General features: G+C 43.4%; 2 protein-coding genes across 2 annotated transcripts in view; one reads left to right on the plus strand and one right to left on the minus strand.

The window, feature by feature from the left end:
* Positions 1–1,030: 1,030 nt before the first annotated feature.
* CD180 (CD180 molecule) lies at positions 1,031–4,563 on the plus strand. Its single transcript, XM_056323690.1, is given in 11 exon segments — positions 1,031–1,221; positions 1,998–2,186; positions 2,865–2,881; positions 2,884–2,998; positions 3,000–3,397; positions 3,400–3,447; positions 3,450–3,513; positions 3,515–3,643; positions 3,645–3,868; positions 3,871–4,412; positions 4,414–4,563. Coding segments are annotated over 11 exon segments (2,067 nt in total).
* A 3,622-nt stretch (positions 4,564–8,185) lies between these two features.
* MAST4 (microtubule associated serine/threonine kinase family member 4) overlaps positions 8,186–19,222 on the minus strand; it is a 274,380-nt gene continuing 263,343 nt past the window's right edge. The window contains 4 exon segments of the mRNA XM_056325127.1: positions 8,186–14,481; positions 15,332–15,513; positions 16,207–16,343; positions 17,879–18,001. Coding sequence (XP_056181102.1) covers positions 10,613–14,481; positions 15,332–15,513; positions 16,207–16,343; positions 17,879–18,001 — 4,311 coding nt within the window. The 3' untranslated portion in view covers positions 8,186–10,612.

The raw sequence follows: 19,222 nt of genomic DNA on the forward strand, positions 1-19,222 counted from the left end.
TGCGCCCCACAGCACACAGATTGCTTGCTTACTCACGGATTTGAACAGTAGAACACAGGCACTGTTCTCATTTTTAGTGACAGCTAAAATACTTTTTATCTGTCTATACCGCATGCCTCGGCAGTCAGCTCCATGGGCTCTTCTTTACTTATCAGTATCGAAAGCATCTGCTTTTCTGAGTTTGTTTTTTGCCATTTCTATAGTTACCAGCACCGTATTATTTTCGTAGCTCTAGGCTGGGCCCAAGTCCCCATGCTATTGCTAGGTGTTGTCACGGTGGGCAAAGGGCTGGCTTTCCGCCCCCTAGGTCGTGCCAAGTGCCCACGCATCAGAGGCTCAGCCATGGGCAAGGCTGGTTTGTCCCTCGCTGCCGGTGCTGTCCCTTGCACCGAGCTCTGGCCAGGACTCGGCACGCCGGGAGCACCGGACAGCAGAGGAGCCACACTGCCCACCCTCATGGGCATGTTGTTGTGACTGTCCCCTTCCACTTCCCCCCAGCTCTGCTGTGCCCTGGCAGGCGCCCCTCTGCCCCTGCCCAAGCTGCACTGCCTGCAGCAGTGTGGGGCCACAGCACCTCCCCACGCTCCCCAGCACCCTCTGGTCACAGCATCTGTGCTTAACGGAAAGGAAGGAAGTGTTCGCTTTACCCAGCCTGTGGCCTGCGACAATTGCTGCTCTTCTTCCCTCTCCAGCGAGGACACTGAGTGCTGTCACTGCCCGCCTGCCTCTCCTAAGCCACAAACGGGTGGAGACAAGGTTCAGTCTCAAACACTCACAGACCCATGTGAGTGGACAGACTTGAACCTTGTGCGCTGTCCCCCAGTGTCCCCACCATGTCCACCTCAACAAAACCCCGCTGGGCCACGTGCCCCTGCCCCACAGGGCACCCACCTGCACTGTCCCCCTGTTTGTCACAGACTCCAGGCTCCAGTGCGTTTCTCTCTGGACAACCCACTCCACTGCCTGTGCTTGCTCTCTTCTGGCTAATAGAATAGCTTTGAACCTAATTAAAATAATAAACCTAATTAAAATGGCCATATTGGCCAACCGTGCAACACGTGTGCTGACTTCCCCACAAGCAGAACGCTTCCGAGCTTCCTGGCAGGATATTGCCAAAGCGGCAGCTCCCACGCGGCCCCAGGGACCCACCGCTCCGGGCGGGCTGCGTGAGGAGGGGGCCGACGCGGCGCTGGCTGTGCCTGGGCTCCCCACCGCACCTCGGTAGCTGGGACAAGTACAATGCTCCGAGCATATCCACTGCCTTGAGCAGCATGGCAGGCTGTTTCAGCGCAGCACCCCTGCGTGCCACAGTCCCAGGCTCTGGCTGACTTTCACGCAATCACCAGGCAAAGGCAGGTCAGGCACACAGAATCTCCCTCGTATCCACAGAGTAGACACTTCTCTATATAACAGACCAATTTATTTCCAGTTAAAATGGAAAACCTTCATAGAAATTTTGAAGACTCAGCACATCAGCTATGATTTTTGTCTAGCCTGTGCTAAACCTTCTCGCCATCCTCTCCCTGCAGCGTGTAACTGCAGTCCAGATCCAATTAATTTGGACACGTTCCTTCTAGAAATATTCCCAGACCTGCTCTTTCGTAACTCCCCTCTGCAAGGTTTTCTTAAGACTTTCCTTAGAATAAGCTTTGTTAGAAGACTCATGAAATTCAGAATTTAAAACTATCTTGTAGGAATGCTTTTTTAGGGATTAATAATTCATCCAGAAGAGTAAACAATCCTCATATGTGCTAACTTTGATAAGAAAATGCTACAGATGAAACACACTTCAAATTAGTACAAGAAAGATTCAAGGCATTAATTTTTAAAACACTCCACAAAACCTCAGGGCTGTTCAGTGCAAGCCTGAGCTGAGGCTTCCTAGGGTTCTGGCTGCTGTGTTTTTAAATAATTCAAGATTCTGTTTGGTGGGGTTTTTTTGTTTGTTTGAAGTGCCATAGTTACCTATTTATATTTGCGGTACATACCTCTTGCAGTTTCACTACGTATTTTCCACAGATTACAGTAAATAAACGCTGTATCTGTGAAGGTTTAGGACTGAGGGAGATTCCTGAAAAACTACCTGTCACAACAGAAAACCTTGACTTCAGCTTCAACGTACTCTCTTCCCTCCAGAATTCAACCTTCTCTGAGCTCAAGTCTCTTATGTACTTGGACTCAATAAGGTACAGGAGCATCCTCACTTCTGCACATCACATTAGCAAAACCCTCTGCCCTTGCCAGAGCCAGAGCCGCCTGGAGCACACCACAGCAGCATCTCCCCTGTCTTCACAGGAAAACTACCAGTAGCGCTTGCAGACAGCTGGTGAAATATTTCGCTAAGCAGAGGCTGATCTGCTTGGGCAATGTCTAGGCTTCTCCTCTGATGACAATCAATTGCAGGACAGTGGGTGAAGCATGCATTTTCCAGATATTACTGCTGCTAAGACAGTAGTGACAGCAAAGTCACTATAGCACTTTTAAAATTAAGTTTTCTCTATTTTTCCCTAAACCTCAGAAAAAGACAGGTCTGGGCCTTGGAAATGCCCAGTTTTTTTCTATAGGAAAAGAGATTTTCATTTTATTAAGCTGGACACTAAAAACTTTAAGTCTCTCTGACTTCCATAAATGCCTCTTCACACACATCATTTCAGGGCAGCTTTTTCTTCTTACCAGGATCCTGTATTTAAATGTGAACTTACAAGTACAAGGCAAGCGTTGCTGGAAAAGGCATACATTTTTATCCTGGTGAAGGCAACTTAACATGATTTTTTACAGATATGAAGTGTAGTTTGAGTTATCACATATACCAGGAGAGTTTTGTGAGGCAGGCCACTGATGTTGCTTTCTGTTGCTTTCTCAAGGTGTCAAATCATCCGGGTGATGACAGTACCTTTCACAGCAACAGGCAGCTGCAGACAATTGTGCTGTCTGGAAACCTGTTCATGCTCCTCTCTGACACAGCGTTTGCTGGCCTATGGTCCCCGAAGCAGCTTGTCAATGCAGATGGGAATAACCAGTATGTCCTTTGTTCCAATAACAAATCTGGACAGCTTGGATACCCTCATCTTGGGCAGCAACCACATCTTTTCGCTGCAGCTTCCTCCCAACTGTCCCACTCAAAACCTCAAATATCTTGACTTTCAAATGAGTAACATAAAGGCAATCACAGCAGCAGATGTTCACATCCTGCAGAAGACCAGCAATGTAACTCTCATCTTTAAAGGCAACAACATTACATACATTGAACCTGGAGCTTTCCAGTTCCATTTCTACAGTTTGGACTTTGGGGGCTGTGCTGACATCCCTGGGGTCCTGGTGGCAACACAGAACTCCACAGCCCAGATCCTCTGGCTAGGAGCACTTTAGGGTGTGGAAAAGGAGCCCTACATAAGCCCAATGTTTTACATGGTCTATGTAAAATGTCTGTCAGGGATCTCTATCTGCAGCTCGGCACTTCAGAAACCTAAACGCTGACACGATTCAGTGCTTGACCAGGCTTCAAAAGCTGGACCCAGCTCAGCGCACTGCCCACCAGCATCAGCAGCATGACCTTGCTAGTGGAGTTAGTTCTCAATGTGAACTCCTTTGAGCACCTCTGCACCATCAGCTCTGCTGCCTGCCCCTCCCTCACGCACCTCCACGGGGAACTTGCAGGTCCTGCAGCTGGGCTCTGGCTGTTTGGAGAATCTGGCAAAGCTTCAACATCTCAATTTAAGTAAGAGTCACACTGAAAGCTTTGAGTGCTGTGACAAAGCCTTCAGTGGTTTAAGTAGTCTTCAGTACCTGAATCTGAGCCACAACATAAAGCTTCACCCCCAAGACATAGTCATTAGGGATGGTGCTAACCTGGAGCTGTTGGACCTAGCATTACACCTCTTCGCATCGACATTTTAGAGGGTCCTTTCTGAAATCTGCATCTCTTGCAAGTGCTGAATCTTTCCTCCTCCCATATTAACAATAGTGTTCAGCACCCCTTTCCAGGTCTGGAAAAGCTCATGCTCTTGGACCTTAGTCAAAATAACTTTGAATTGGGGATCATGCCAAAGGACAAACTGTTCCAACAGCTATCCAATTAAGAGGTGCTAGTTTTATCATCCTGTGAACTGACAGCAATAAGTGACCAAGCATTTCACAGCCTCAAGAAGTTACAGCACATTGATCTGAGTCACAACAGAATTACTGCGCTCAGCACAGAAGCATTTTCAAACCTCAAGAGCATCTACCTCAATTTTGCCCACAACAGGATCTGTATTGTACCACATGACAAGCTAGTGTCTCTTGCTGGCCATTGCATAATCAATTTAAGTTACAATCCTCTGGACTGCACCTGCTCCAATATTGGTTCAATTACCTGGTACAAGCAGAGTCTGGATAAAATTGAAAACCCTGAAGGAACAAGATGCTCTGAGCCCAAAATTGCTAGCTGGGGCTCAGCTGGCCACAGTCTTGCCCTCCTGTGAGATCAACACAGCAAGAATCATTGTAGTTGTCCTGGCTATGTTATCCTGTGGTGCCATCTTCATTTGGGGTGCTCACTATTTCAAGCAAAATTACCAGTGAATACAAGTTTATGATGGAGATACAGAAGAGTTTTACAGCAATTCATTGTATTAAGATGAAAGACAACTTACTGTTTGTGTTTGTGACCTGTACTCTCTTAACTTCTGTAATAACCTTTCCATTTGTATTGTAACTTTTAGAAAAATTATGAAAAAATTGTACTTGAGAACTGGAAAAACAAACTATGACTTGAGCCTTGAACATGAGTAACTTCTCTTATAGAGAAATCCCAGTTCAACTCAGTGTTTGCCCTGGCGTCCCAGCTACTACTGCCAAGGCTCTTGTAAAGGGATGATCCAAGGGCCATAATGGAAACCTTGTTGTCTTTAAAAAAAGAAAACCAAACCACCACAACTCCCAACCAAAAAAACCAACCCAACCAAACACCCAGCCTCTACCAAATGCCCTTGAAAACCAATGCTGTTTAAGAGCTGGCAGTATGTACCCTGTTCCACTAAAAAGAAAAAAAAAAAAACTTACTGTGAAAAGCAGACACAACTTTCATAGTCACGTAAGACCCATACCCGCAGGACTGACAGAATCAGCCTGTATCATGTCTCCAATATCTTTAAAATGTTTTTGATCCTTTGAAAGTTCCTGGTCGTTGAACCTCTGCCTGGCCATCTCTCACCCTGGGGCAGGTCCTACTCCTGTACTATTTACTAGACTCCACAGTAAGCAGGGACTAGCAACAGTTTCATATTCAATCATAAAACTTGTGGATTTGCTCAAGAATCTGCAGGTGCTTGGCATTACATTTGCTTGCACAGGGCAAGAAACCTCAGCAACAACAGCTGTCAGTCTTCCTGTGGCAGCCTGGAGTGGACTGTTACCTCCAGCAGCAGCCCAGGAGAGAGAACTAGAGACTGCAAAGGGGGCAGTGCAGTGAGGAGTGGCAACCAGATCCCATGGGTGCTCCTGACGCCAACAGCTACTTCACGTTGCATTTGGTGTGCACCCATGAAGTCAGAATCTCCTTGCTCCAACAGGGTATGCAACAGCTAGGCAGGAAAAAGAGACAGACTTATTACTTTCACTGAACAACCAGATACCTTATTCTGCCTTCACATGTGAATAAACCTAGTGGCGAGACAGGAGTATGTGCATTTGACCCAGGGTCTGACGGGAGCTTGCCATGCCTACTGATCTGCCCTGTGTTACCACAGCGTGATTGATTTATGGCACTAGTGCTTTACTAACAGGCTAACCCTGACGTATAGGGACAACCTTCTCGGAGGGTATGACCCCTCTGTCTCCACAGCAGAGCAGGCACTACATGGAGTCGCACCCTGCCCTGCAGGGCTCCCCAGTGCGTTAAGCCAGGAGCTGCAGCTGCTCCCGGAGATGTGGAAGGCCAGCCCTCTCTCAGCACTGCCCACACAGCGCTCCACATTCACCATCAGCTCCTGCCCCAAAGGCATTTCCTCGACATCTTCCTTCATAACATGCTGACTGGCTAAGATTTCAAAGATCCCTGCTGGACTAGGAAGTTTTTGCTGATTTCCGAAGATACTGCTGACAAGAAACCTTGCTTTGTTTTCTGCAGTAAGAAAATACCTTACTTGAAAAAACCCTTTTATCATCTCTTAGCAGATCAGATTAACACAACATGGATTCTTGCAGCTTTCAGATGCCTTCATGTCATGTATGCCACCTGCCTTACCCCAACAGCTTCTCCTCCTGCTTTTGTAGCCGTGTGCTACCCAAGGGCACGCAGGGAGAGGCTCAATGTTTCTTCTCCAGTTGCCTACAAACACAAGCAGATTTTTTTTTTATTCCTCCCCACCCCACCCCTAGATTTTCCTGACCCCGTCAGCAGGCACTGCACTCCAACTGCCCAGCTGCAGAGCATGCTCTGCACAGGCTGCATGTGTCAGATGAGCCCTTCCACAAGGACTTGTCTAACAGAGAGAAATGTCCCTGAGCAAACCACACTGCCTGAGGTGAGGACTCCCTAACTTACCGTTGGGAGCAAGGCAGGCATGCTCCTGAAGTCAGCCCAGGGTTCAAGGTGCGCTTTCCCCTCCCTCTGCAAATCTGACTGGTTAAATAAGAAACCTCTGATAACTGCATTGTCTAACAATCAAGCACAAATGGCAGTGTGGGTACCATCCAAGAGACACCTGCATCTTCCATTGTTTCCCTCTTAAATTTGTAGGCTCAGGAAAGTGATAAATAATGAAATTAACTGGGAGCACGACACTGTCCATAGCTTGGGACAGGCACAAAAAAATTTTGCTGCAATTAACCAGGTAGTAACTGCAGGAGATCCACAAATATCAGCAACTTGAGGTGAAAACTGCATTGGGCTGATGCTTTCTGAAATGCCTCTTCACTTTCAGAGAACTCAGGATTTAACCATCACCAGTTTCTAAAACGCTACCCAGTGCCTTGGCATAGACGCACGCAGACACGAGTCAGTTCCAACTCAAAGGTGGCCAAAAAAGGCGAAACAGCGAACATGTTCCTGTGCAATATATATTTGCACAGAGTGTAAGTACAGACTTCCCTGTGACTCATCCCTTCCCCCTTTATAACAAGTTGTTTTTGATGACCATACCTTCATCTGTTGCCTTTTTTATTTTCTCTTTGACTTACAGAGATGATGTCATCTCTGCTTTCTTATGCGCCTGCAAAATGCCATTCATAGGACACCATGTGAACGCCACTGCTGACAGCATATACTTTATGTTTCAGGATACACAAATCCTGAATACAGGGACTGATCATTCTGAAGGAAAATTTGTATAGGGCTGCAATACACTAAAAGATCCAGATTAACGTACTAAAACTTTTTGAAGTCCAAAGGTTTAGTCTTCTGGGATTACTTATCAATGATATAAATGGAAAGAGTCAGCATTTTTTTTTTTTCTTATAGAATTTGTTTACCCAGTCAAGCTCTGATCTGGTGCAGTCCTTGGTTTCCAGTCAGGCCTTTTATCTCCTATTTTTTCAAATACAGCTGGGAAGCTGGCACACACAGAGAGCAAGGGAATCACCTGAGGCGAATGGTGCCTAACAGGACTGAACTCACTACCATCCTGATCCTGCTCTCCCCTCATCAATTCAGTGCACCCTCTGCCAGTGCACCAGTTTTGCAGACCATCTGTGTTCTGCTGGGTTGCAGCAAGTTGGAAAGGTTGAGGGTAACCTGCAGCTTCTTCTCACCTCCTGGTTTCAGAGAGCAAAGCAGTGAAAGTGATGCTGCAACACTTCTACACTTGGCGCTGTACAGAGGAAAACCACAGAGAAAACAATCCCTGCTGGGCAGCTGTGCAGCACTACCGGCAAGGGAACAGTAAAAGCACATGTACTTTAAGACACCACTCCTCTGCAAGAAGTGGAAAGATGAAAATCAACAGTCCTGCCCTGTTGCTACCCAACAGCAGAGCAGTGGTTCCAGCCACTGCCTGAGACAAGATACTCAGCCACGCAGCCGCCCTCCACCTACAGACTACATGGCACTGCCTGATGCAAGCTCTTTGGCCAGCACGTGCCTTAAGGGGTGCACTGAGCTGGCCCCAGAGGGAAAAAACCAAACCCAATCACTCACCTCCAAGCAGAGCAGAGATGTGCCTTAAGTTACAGGAATAAAAGCAGTTCAAATGCTAACACAACAGTGTTTCATGCGGACTTTTTATTTCATTGTTATGCAACTGCATAAGTATAAATAATCGTGTTCAATATATAACAATTATGACATCCATAAGGAGTTTCTTAGAGAAAATAAGACTGCAAACACTTTATTGCACAGACCCTAACAATGTTTTCTTTTTTTTTTTTCCTCCTCTTTTTCCTGTCAGCTGAGGAATCTACAGAGGAAGTCTACAAAAGAACACATCAGATCTACAATCACATAAAGACTAACCAAATAGAACACTGGCAGGAGGATCTCTAACAGCTCACTGATAAGGTAAACACCAAACATATACTACATAAACACAAGCCTAAGCACTGTTACACTTCCAAAATGCAAAGAACTTATTTGTCAGAAGTGATAATGAACTATACAAAATATACATAAAGGTCTACCATAAACAAGTAACTAGATGTGCTTTAAAGGAAACAAGAGGATAGCTGAAAAATGCAGAAGACTGTGAACTAGGAAATACCTCCCAGACAGAAATGTTACTTCAAAGTGCATTAGCATTCATTTGTAGTAACTGCCAAAGCACAGATGAACTGTAAATGTTGAGACCATTTTATCTTTAGAACTGCTCAAAAAATATCCACTGCTCACTAGCTCCTCTGTGAATGTGAACACATCAAAGGCAGTATGAATGTTCTGGTGCCACATGAAAAATCAGAAGGACTTGTTTGTGGTATTATCTTTCCATGACAGGTTTGCTGTAATCCAAGTCAACTAATCAGTACAATAAAGTTTTCACCAGAGGAAAATGAATTCTGCACTCTGTCAGTTGTCATACAAACCTCCAAGTCAAGATTACACTGTGCTTGTATGAAAGATTTTCTAACTTTTGACACAGAAAGACAATCCATAAATCCTGATGAAACAGGTAGAGGCCTAGCTCTATTGTTTGTACAGATAACAGGAATAAGCAAAAACACCATTCTATTGATCCCCATCATTAAAACCCATGCATATGCAAGGGTTAAGTTGTAGTGCTTCTGCACGTATTTCAAATTTTACCTTTCACTCTTCAAAATAAACCTCCACACTAAAATGATTAAAGTCTACATATTCCACAGTATACAAAATTTAAATAAGGCTTAGCAAAAGTCAAAAGACACTCACATTCTAGCACCAAATAGCTCCAACAGGTTCCTTTGTTACAAAATGCTTATTTGATAATTACAGTATTTACTTTTTTTGCATACAAATAAAAAGGTTATGTTATGAAATGTATGGAGCTACTCAATGCATTTAGAAATGAGTATGAAACCCAGAATTACTTGCTAAAAACAGCAAGTTAGCTTACAACATAAGGCCCCAGCTATGTATTAAGATGTATTGGATGTCCTGAACTTTTTAGAATATGGTATGAAAACTTTTTTTCCTTTATACCTTATCATAAAATAGAAAAAAGCTACCGCTGTATGAAGCTATTTATGCAGATCTATACACCATGGTAATACATATTCTCTAAATGTATTAAAAACAGGGATGACATACTAGTACTGCAAGTCATGTGCTTATACTTGTGCCTCACACGGTAAAGGTCTGAATTTAAAAAAGCTCAAGGAGCTCAAGAGAGGACTGCAGCAAAACATAAGCACATGACTTATGCTTCAGAGTCTGAGCCTTGTCTGAGGTGCAAGTCACAGAACACACTCCCAGTAAAAAGATGAGAACCACCATGTCACCAGAGAACATGGCTCTTGCTGGGATGCCCTGAAAACCAAATGGTCCTCCCGTGGCTTTAACAACACCTACTCCAAGAGCCAGGCTTTGCGAGGCAGGGAGATGCAGTAGGGTCTTGTGTTAGATCTGGTGAAGCAGTCACTCAGGTACAGTACTATCAAAATTGGATTATTAAAAATACATGTAAAAACTTACAATAAGCCACTGTGTTTATGCTGTAGTAGTATTTTTTTTATCCTCTAGCTAGGATTTTTAGTAAGTAAGAATGTAGCCCGGTTTTGTCTTCCAGTTAGACCAATGCTTGTGCATGTCTATGCCAGGTCTGAGTTTTAGTAATTTGGTTTCATTATTTGAATATGGCAAATAAGTGGCAATGCAACTATCTAAAGAAGGAGAAAGTAAACAATGCAATCAGCAGCAAAGTATATATGCTACATTCAACCCCCAAACACATTGCTAGGTATTTACAGAGGAAATCTTTTCTTAAACAGCTCTCAGCTGTAAAGGTATTTTTGTACAAATACTATATGGTAACAGTTTTGCCGGTTACAATTGGGAAGGCATTTTGAAAAAAAGTCCTCTCTTTATATATCCCCTGTTCTCCCTCCTCAGTGACATGAAAGCTTTGCTGCACACAAAGACATGACACAGTGCTGGTTTAAAGGCAGTCTAATATATTGAAATTGTTTCAACTAGTCTTTAATTCACACCTGCCAGGTCTTACAGCTACTTCCTGTGAGGACTGCTCCGTGAAGTCTCCTTTCCTCGCCGCTGCCGAGCTGAGTCTTTGTCATCAGAAAGTGCGTTAGGGCGGTCAGGTATGGTTGCTGATCTAGACAAATCTTTACCTACATTCTGTTTTCTTGAAGCAGACTGCTGAGCCTGAACAGCATCTTTTCCCTTTCCATCCACAGTGTTAACAAAAAACGACTTTTCCAGATTTCCAGATTTCCCCCCAGGGTTTGAAGCAGGGTGGTGGGCTTCTACTACAACAGCAGCACTGTGCAAGGCCAGCAGTGAAACACTTTTAGTCATTTCTGCTCTACCGCTCCCTGCAGAAGAGGCGCTTTTCTTGTTTACCTCCTTGCAGGTTGCAGGAAGCTCAGGTGAGGCTGCTTTAACCTTTGCTGAGGATGCACTGCTCTTCGCTGAAGACAAAACAGGTACTTCTTGTCTACACTCAGAGAAACTGGCTGAACAGGTCAGTGGCTTTCCTGGTGTTGCAGCCACATGACAAGAATTCTGCCCGCTGGCAACCGAAGAATGTTTTATTGCAGTCTGCTTATTTGCATCCTCTGGCTGTTTTTGATTAACTTGTCCCTTCCCTTTTGAATCTTGAGAGCTTTTGCTACTTGTGGTCACTTTTTCTGCTCCTTTCCCTCTGGCATCACAGTTTGCAAGGCAAAGGGTAGGCTCTACCTTCCCACTGTCGAGCTGAACATAAAGTGCGTCAGTGCCTTTTTTTCCATCGGGTCTTTTGTCTGCAGAGATCATCTCATTACTAGGACTTCTGTCTGCCTGTTTGCTCAGCAAGAGACCGTCCTTCACAGAGGCAAACTTTGGAGACATGGGGTTTTTTTCAGTGAGATGAAGTTGCTTTTGATCAACAGATTCCCCCAAGCCTGCTGGTTCTTGCCTCTGCACCTTAGAACTCTCTGGGCCTGCTGGTACTGGGGTGACAGAAGAGGATTTGGGTTTGATGTCAGGAGTGATGCTGCTTATTCGGAGGGTGGCTACTGAGCTATGCTCCAAATTCACAGGCCTTTCGGCTTGCACATATTCATTGCTCATTTTTCTAACAGAGCCTGAGACAGAAGAAAGGGGATCTACAACATTTTTACTGGCATATTTCCCATCTTTCCGGGAGCTGGTAGACATCTGAATAATAGTTTCTTTTTCTTTTACAGTTGGAGTGCATGGTTTTTGAGACAGTGTCTGTTTATCCAAGCACTTAGCCTTAGAGGAACTTGTGTCAGAGTCTGGCTTGTGTTTATTACTGCTGCTTTCCACGCAGGTGGCAGCAGGTTTCACATGTTCTTGAACACCTATCTGAACATCTACAGCACAGTTTCTGCTTACAGTGTCTCTCACAGCAGAGGAGCCTGAAGTGTTAAGTTGCTGCCGACTAACTGGGCTCGACTGCTCTCTCTCAGTAGTTTGAAGCCTTATGTCAGTGAGCTGTTTCTGATCTTTCTTTCCTAAATCTTTGGCACCGTCCTTCTGCACAGAGGAAACCAGTGCAGACTTCCCATTTTTAGGATCAGTATCTGTTAAGGGCCGCATGGGCCCTTTGGATGGAAGAGCTTCACTCTTTGACTCTGCGATGGTAACTTTCTTAGACTCACTGAGAACTTTCTGCTTGGTTATGTCCTTCTCCACAGAACTACTAGCAACACTGCCATCATCTTTGCCTAGCTGTGTCAGTGATTCTCTGCCATCTTTAGGCTGTGCCCTAGGGCCAGCTGCGTGCATTTTTCCTTGCATCTGAGGTGGAAGGGCAAAATCAGCACAATTTTTTTCATTGCTTTTGATGTAGCTCGTTATCAGGACATCCGAGACAGGTACCTTCAGAGATGACTCCCTGATCACCTCCACCTTTGCAGGGATAGGCTCACAGCTTCTCTGGGCTACTGGCTGTTTGGCAGGTAATTCCTTTTTTATTTGCTTCTCTTTTCCTACAGCTTTTTCAGGAGTGCTTTGGACAGCAGAAAGTTTGGAGTACATTTGGGTAGTTTTAACACTCTGAGTAACACAAGACTTTGCCTCCACTGAATTGTCCTTTTGTTTTGAAGGGGAGGTATCTTTCTTCTGAACAGCTTCAGTAACAGCAATATGGCTTTTAGTAGCGTGACTAGACACCTTTTTCTCTGTCACTACTTCTGCAGCCACAGGGATGACTGTTGGTTTTGGAGAACTCTTGCTTGATTGCAGAACCTGAGGCTCTGATACAGTGACTTTGTCAGGTTTTGAACAGCTTGGCAACTGCTCTTTCTGACCAGCCAGCTCTGCCTTCCCACCACTCTCTTGTAGTGCTGTGGGTTTAGTAGATCCCCCACCACTGCTGGTGGTCTGTCCTTCTGGCAGCACATGCAAAGGCAGTTCTGTCTTTGATGCCTGAGGACCAGAAAGTAAGGCAATGTCGAGCGTGCCTTCTATTGGCTTCAAACAGGAAACAGACCTCCCATCCAGTTTATATTCTGATGGACTTTTTCTGACAGGAGCCTCAGTGGAAAGAAGGGCTGATTTTTCCACACTCACATCTGCGCGGCCATTCAAGGTCTTGAGAGGAACAAAAGAAACTGAGCTCATCTGAGCAGCATGCGCACTGCTGATAAATGTTCTACCATCGGCAACTGCAGTGGAGTCCTGCTGTATGTTCGTGGGTCTTCCAGTATTAAGTTGGAGGCATTCATGAACATTTGATGTCAGTTTGGGTTTTAGCACTGGACAGACACTGTCATCTTTTTCTTCCATGGACATTTTCTTTCTAAGATAATCAATATTTGCAAGTTTACCATCTAATCTTTCAAATTTGACAAATTCTTTTGTTGATACATTTTTATCTGCGTTTTCTCCCATTCCACTTAGCATCCTATCAGAGGACTGAGGTAGCACATCTTGCAGTGTACACGGAGGGGAAATTCTTTTGAAGTCGTAAGAAATATGACTGAGTTCATTAGGCAGAGGCCCATGACACATCTGTGCATCTAAAGCAACACCATCATTCAATCTCAAGTTTACATTCTTTTGAAGAGTGTCTTTGAGTATACCACCAGCTGACTGGGTCTCCAAAGCAACAATTTTTGTTTCAAACTGATTTGATCTTTCTAATACCTTCTGGAATGCTTTTTTGTCTCTTTCTTCCATTCTTAAGGTGTTGGGATTTTCTGGTTCACTGCTAGGTTCATGTATAGCAGCATTTGCTTTTTCAGCAAAATCTTGCTTTTTCATAACTACCTTGGCCTTCAGCTTCTCTCTGTCTAGCTCATCGATGGATTCCTGCCTACCTAATTTTCGGGAGATGGGTCGTTTCAAGCAGCCCTGCTCTGCAGGCCTGACTCGTGTAAGTGATGGCATGTCACATACATTCTCCTCCAAGCTCTGAAGAGTTATTTCCCTTTGACACAAATCTCTGTTCACTTCTTCTTGGGTCACTTCCAGACTGTGTTTTCGTGAACATAAGTGTTTCTTATCACCGCCATAAGAGGGTGCAAGTTTCTCTTCAGACTGGACTCTTTTCAGCAGCGGAGATCTTGGCGGCTCTGCACTCTTTGGCCTAACAATATGCCTTACAATAGTTGGAGGGGAGTGCATTTTGCCAGGAAAAGATTGAGCTATTTTTGTATTTCCAAGTGAATGTCCTAGTAACGGTGAAGGAGATCGCTGAGGGGATGTCGGCTGGGGTGTTGGAGAAGGTGTCCTTGCAAGAGGAGAAAGAGGAATACTGCCAGCTGATTTGCGTCTTCCCGATCTGTATCTTTGCCCACCAAGCTTCGGACCCAAGCCATGAAGGGTGCTGGGTCTTATGTGTCCTGAACCAGCCGGAGAATTGGGAGCACTTGAACTAGGCGAGCTACTCTGGGAAGAGTTAGTACCTATAAAAAAACCCAAACAAACAAACCAAACATAGGATTAGCAAGGTATTTTTAATCTTGTCTAAATGTTTTGGGAGACACAGAACTTTTGCTGGTCCGAAAGGCCTATGTGCCATCTGCTGCCACAATGTTCCAAAATTTGGAAGGTTCTGAGTGACCGGGCTGTAAAGCCCTCATCATTCCAGTTATGTTACTATTTCTCCCTTTCTCCCTCTGTTGCTTCATCCCCTGTTAATTACTGCTTCTTTCTATTTAAACAGAATAGCTAATACTTTCTGGCACTTCAAAGCAATGATTAAGGCTTTCCAAATAATCTGTCTTTGCCTAGGGATTGTACCACAGCAGACACCTTTAGTACACACTAAAATAATGACAGAAATAAAACAAGAAAAAAGGGCAGGCTTTTAAGAGCCAGAAAGATGTCTATTCCAGCACCCAACCAATCTTCTCAGCAATATAACTGCATTCATGAGTGCCCATGCTAGCTCCATTGTGTAGCAATATTTTCCTCGGTTCCATTCTTGTATCAGTCAGTCCCTCCTGGAGAAGCTTCTACCTTTTACTCCAAACTTGGGATTATTAGTTATTCAACTTACAGACACTGGACTTGGATTTAAACACTGGGACAAACCTAGTGGACAGTTCCCTTTTAGGTGCCTCTGTGTCATGAAAACAGCTTTGATCTGCCATCAGGAATCTTTTTCCCTTTTCCAGACAGAAACCAGCTCTTCAATGAATATGTATGTCCAAGCTGACTAGTCTTAGCAGAGTGCAACAGATCTGGGGAGTTCATAAGAAGTAGAATACACTTCAAGTCTTTTTCCTCTGCCCTCTACTCATTCACACTCACCAGATGGAAAATCAGGAGTAGAGCGGTAGCTTGGGGTAGGTGATCTCGGAGATAAGCTGTGAGTTGGAGACCCAGGCAAGCTCTCCCCTGATGAAAGTGATCGGTTCAGGCAAGAGAAACTTCTGCTGGTGTGAAGAAGAGGCGAGGGCTGCTTGGCCAGCTTCTTGAAGAGAGATCTTCTCCTAGTGCGAGAAGAGCACAGCATTAATTGGCAGTTAAGATGCACAGAACATACTGTTACCACAGGCGACTCTGGCAAGCTGACACCGTTTCTCTCTCCTGTTATCCTGAGAAAAGCAAATATTAAACCTATTTAAATGAAAGCAAACCACACTTCAGAGCGTTTATAAAATAACCTGATTTGCAAATAGGTGGGATAGATACTGTAACTAAATCTATTTGTACTAAAATTTACTCCCTGTATTTCAGAAGAACGATTAGCTCCTTGTGAGTATACATCGTCACTTTTTTTAATTTAAGAGCCAATGAAAACTGAAGCAATATCTATAAAGTACTAGCGATGTATTTACAAAATAAAATTCAGCTTATCATCAAACTAAAAATTCCCATAAACTTAGCATTAGAAAGTTTAATGGAACAAGTACAAAAAAATATACTTAAGCCAAATTAAGATTTAACCTCAGTTACTTACTTTCTTCACCATATCTATGTTTGTGTCATGCAAAATACTTAAAGGTTACTGTAACAGATTTAGGCAAAACAGGATTAGAAGGATGGGTTACAACCATAAGATCTCACAGAAGAAGGTAATCTTTATGTTGAAGACAAGAGAGAACTGTAATAACTTCATATTTAATTATTATGTATACACACACACAGGAACATATTCACCATGAAGCAAAAGGATTACTCACCGCTCTAAACTCTCTTTCTTCTTGGTTTTCTTACTGCGCCTGACCATTCGGCTCCTGTAGCTGTTTCGCCTGGCAGGTCCCGTCTTGATGGAAGTGTTTTCAAAAGGGGTGGTTGTTACCGAGACTTTGTTACCACTCTGCCAAAATGGAGGAGGAACCTTTAGGTGTGAGTAATACAAGACAACTTCGCCTTAAATTAAAGCTACACCACAAACACGAACGCCACAATAAAGAACTCCAGCATACGAGTAAGAGCTGGCAGTGTAGGGAGCCCTATGCAGACGTTGCCAGGCTAACGTATATAGATAAACAGTGACTGGAAAAATCTCAAATTCTGCCAGATTTCCTAAACCTCCCCTCTTCCAGCTTTGGGGCAGGGAGAAATTCCCGTTGTAGCTAGACAGGAGGAGACCAAGGATTGACCAAGACTGCAATTTTCAAGATGGAAGCTTCTACAGAAACATCCTATTTCCCAAAAGAACAGCTGTCACTGTGCAGTGGTCCACTCACTGGCCATTCAAGTTTCAGGATACCAAACTCTTAGAATGATGACATGGAGGAGAAAACTTAATTTTTGTTATCAGTCCCAAACCATCCCTTACCTTGTTCAAAAGAGGTAACAAATATAATTAAGATAAGCTTTTTAGGACTGCCTGCATGAACAGCTGACTCAATGAATAAAGCCAACTGTAATGATTCCATGCTTATGTTTTAAAAATCCGTACCTCCTGCGCAGCGCTGTATACCACTACAATGAAAAACTTTTCAAAGGAATTCCAATTGCCCAGATTAATTTATAATACAGCACATTGGGATAAACAATCTCTCATTTTGAATTTACTCTTGTATGTAGTGTGCAGAGTTGTCATGCTTCTCTTTTTCTGTATCTAACACAGAAAACAACTGCACCCCCACTTGCCTAAGATTACAGAATTTTCTGCTATACATTCCTTGCAAAACTGGAAAAAAATTCCTCCTGGTTTCAGAGAAGGAAAACAAAGACTTATGGAAAAGTGTATTTTCCATCTTTCCTCAGCTCTATGTATTTCCCTGTAGAGGAATGAAGCTGGGTTAATTAACATTGATAATATACAGCTGCGGGTTGGCTTCAAGGGCGGCAGGTTGGCCGATGTAGATAAGGTGCAGCTGTGGCTGTTCTGTTAAGGGGTTGAGAGCCAGTGAAGGGAGAGCTGCCGAGGAGGAAGCGGGGAGAGGAAGAAGCAAGAGAAGAGAGAGCACACGCCCTGGATGAGGAGAGATGAGGAAAAGGCAGCAGAGGGACTGGCATGAAGAGTGTGCTTGTATGAGATAGCCAAAGACCTTGTTGCAGCTTGATGGTTTGGAAAGTGCTGCAACAAATTACCTGATGAAGATGGGGGGAATTCAAAAAAGTGCTTAAAAATGTCAGATTTTTTGAGAGACAGGTATCTCTGTGTCAGTGCCTCAAATGTACTTCAGCTATGTCATCACCAGTGCCAGTTTTTTTTGGAGAAACTAAAATCATAACAGGGTATATGAAGTCACTGATCTTTCTCCAGATCTGTGCAACAGTAGCTTAGCATTTGTATTTGACAAGCACAAAATGTGGTAACTGATGTCTGAAAGAAACATACCCCCTCAATCCTTGGTGAAAACAGCAAGTGCTTTTGTATCCCAGTTTTCCAAGGCTTACCTTTAACAGCAGCTCAATGACTTCCGTGTGAACAAGACCATGCACCAGCTCTCCATTGATATGAGTAATCAGGTCTCCAGCTTTTAAGCCTGCTTGGTAAGCCGCACCTCCTTCTTCTACATTCTGGAAGTTAGAGATGAAAAGAATATACAAAAAATGGACTCCTGTTTAACCTTCATACTTTCAAAAGCAGGCTTTGTTTAACAAACTCCTTCTGTAAAAGCAGCTGGCAATGAAGAAAGATTACAGATATACAGGTTATATAAAGGAAGAAAAGAAGAAGAATTGGACCAATCGTTTCACCACCAACTACTTACTCAAACTTTGTACTTACACAGGACTGAAATGGTTTCAAAGCTCAATGAAAGACTACCTGTTGCTGCTGGTATTAAGTAAGCTCTGTATAGCAGTGCAGTTTTCATGCATGATAAAGAAGGGGTGATTCAATCCCCACGGCAAAATTACAGGAATGAATGAAGTTAGCATTTCTCAGCACCAGTTACTATGTAATTAAAGCAGCAGTCACATGCAGTACCCTAACGATGATAAAAATTAACTCTACCATATAGCTAAGGATTGTTTTCATTTGGTTCAAATTCACCAGGCTGCCCATTAGAGGGAAGAGCGCAGCACAAAGGTGACAAAAAGACCAAAACAAACTGAATTATTTTGCAGGTGGCTTAAATAATTTATTATGCCTTAAAAACAGCTTTTGAAGACTTTTAAGTCATGCAACCATTACTGAAGCCTACAGTGCTTACAGAGCTCTCCCCCCCCCGCCCCCCCCCCCGAAACTTATAGTATTTGGAAAAAAGCCAAGGTTTCACTTTTACTGCAGTGTACCGTCTTCTTCCCTTCCTTTCATTGATGTGGTGCTATGCCAGTGGCAACAAATCCGATTTTTTAATTTATTCCACTATCAATTAAATGTACACCACTCTCAAGATGCAATGTTCTTGACAGATTAATAGCTCTGAGAGGTAAACAACATGATTGAAAAATGAGTAACACACTATCACATCAGTAGCACGGCTACTTCAAAACCTAGAATACCTATTTAAAACAAATTACTGTACAGAACTTCAATGCTTTTTATATAGTTGTGATCAATTCGTCAAAATTCTTTTAAGTTTAAATTTTATTATGTATTTATATATAAATATTATAAATGTTTATATTATATATTAAGTTGAAATATTTTAAACACACAATTTCTGTATGTATAAACTATATAAAATGTAATTTGCTATCAACTAGATTATAAAATTAATATATACTTATTTACATAAATGTATATTTATTTTACAATTATGGAGGTTGATAACTAATGAGATGCAAGAACTG

The sequence above is a fragment of the Falco biarmicus genome, chromosome Z (genome assembly GCF_023638135.1).
Source record: "Falco biarmicus isolate bFalBia1 chromosome Z, bFalBia1.pri, whole genome shotgun sequence".
Lineage (NCBI taxonomy): Eukaryota > Metazoa > Chordata > Aves > Falconiformes > Falconidae > Falco > Falco biarmicus.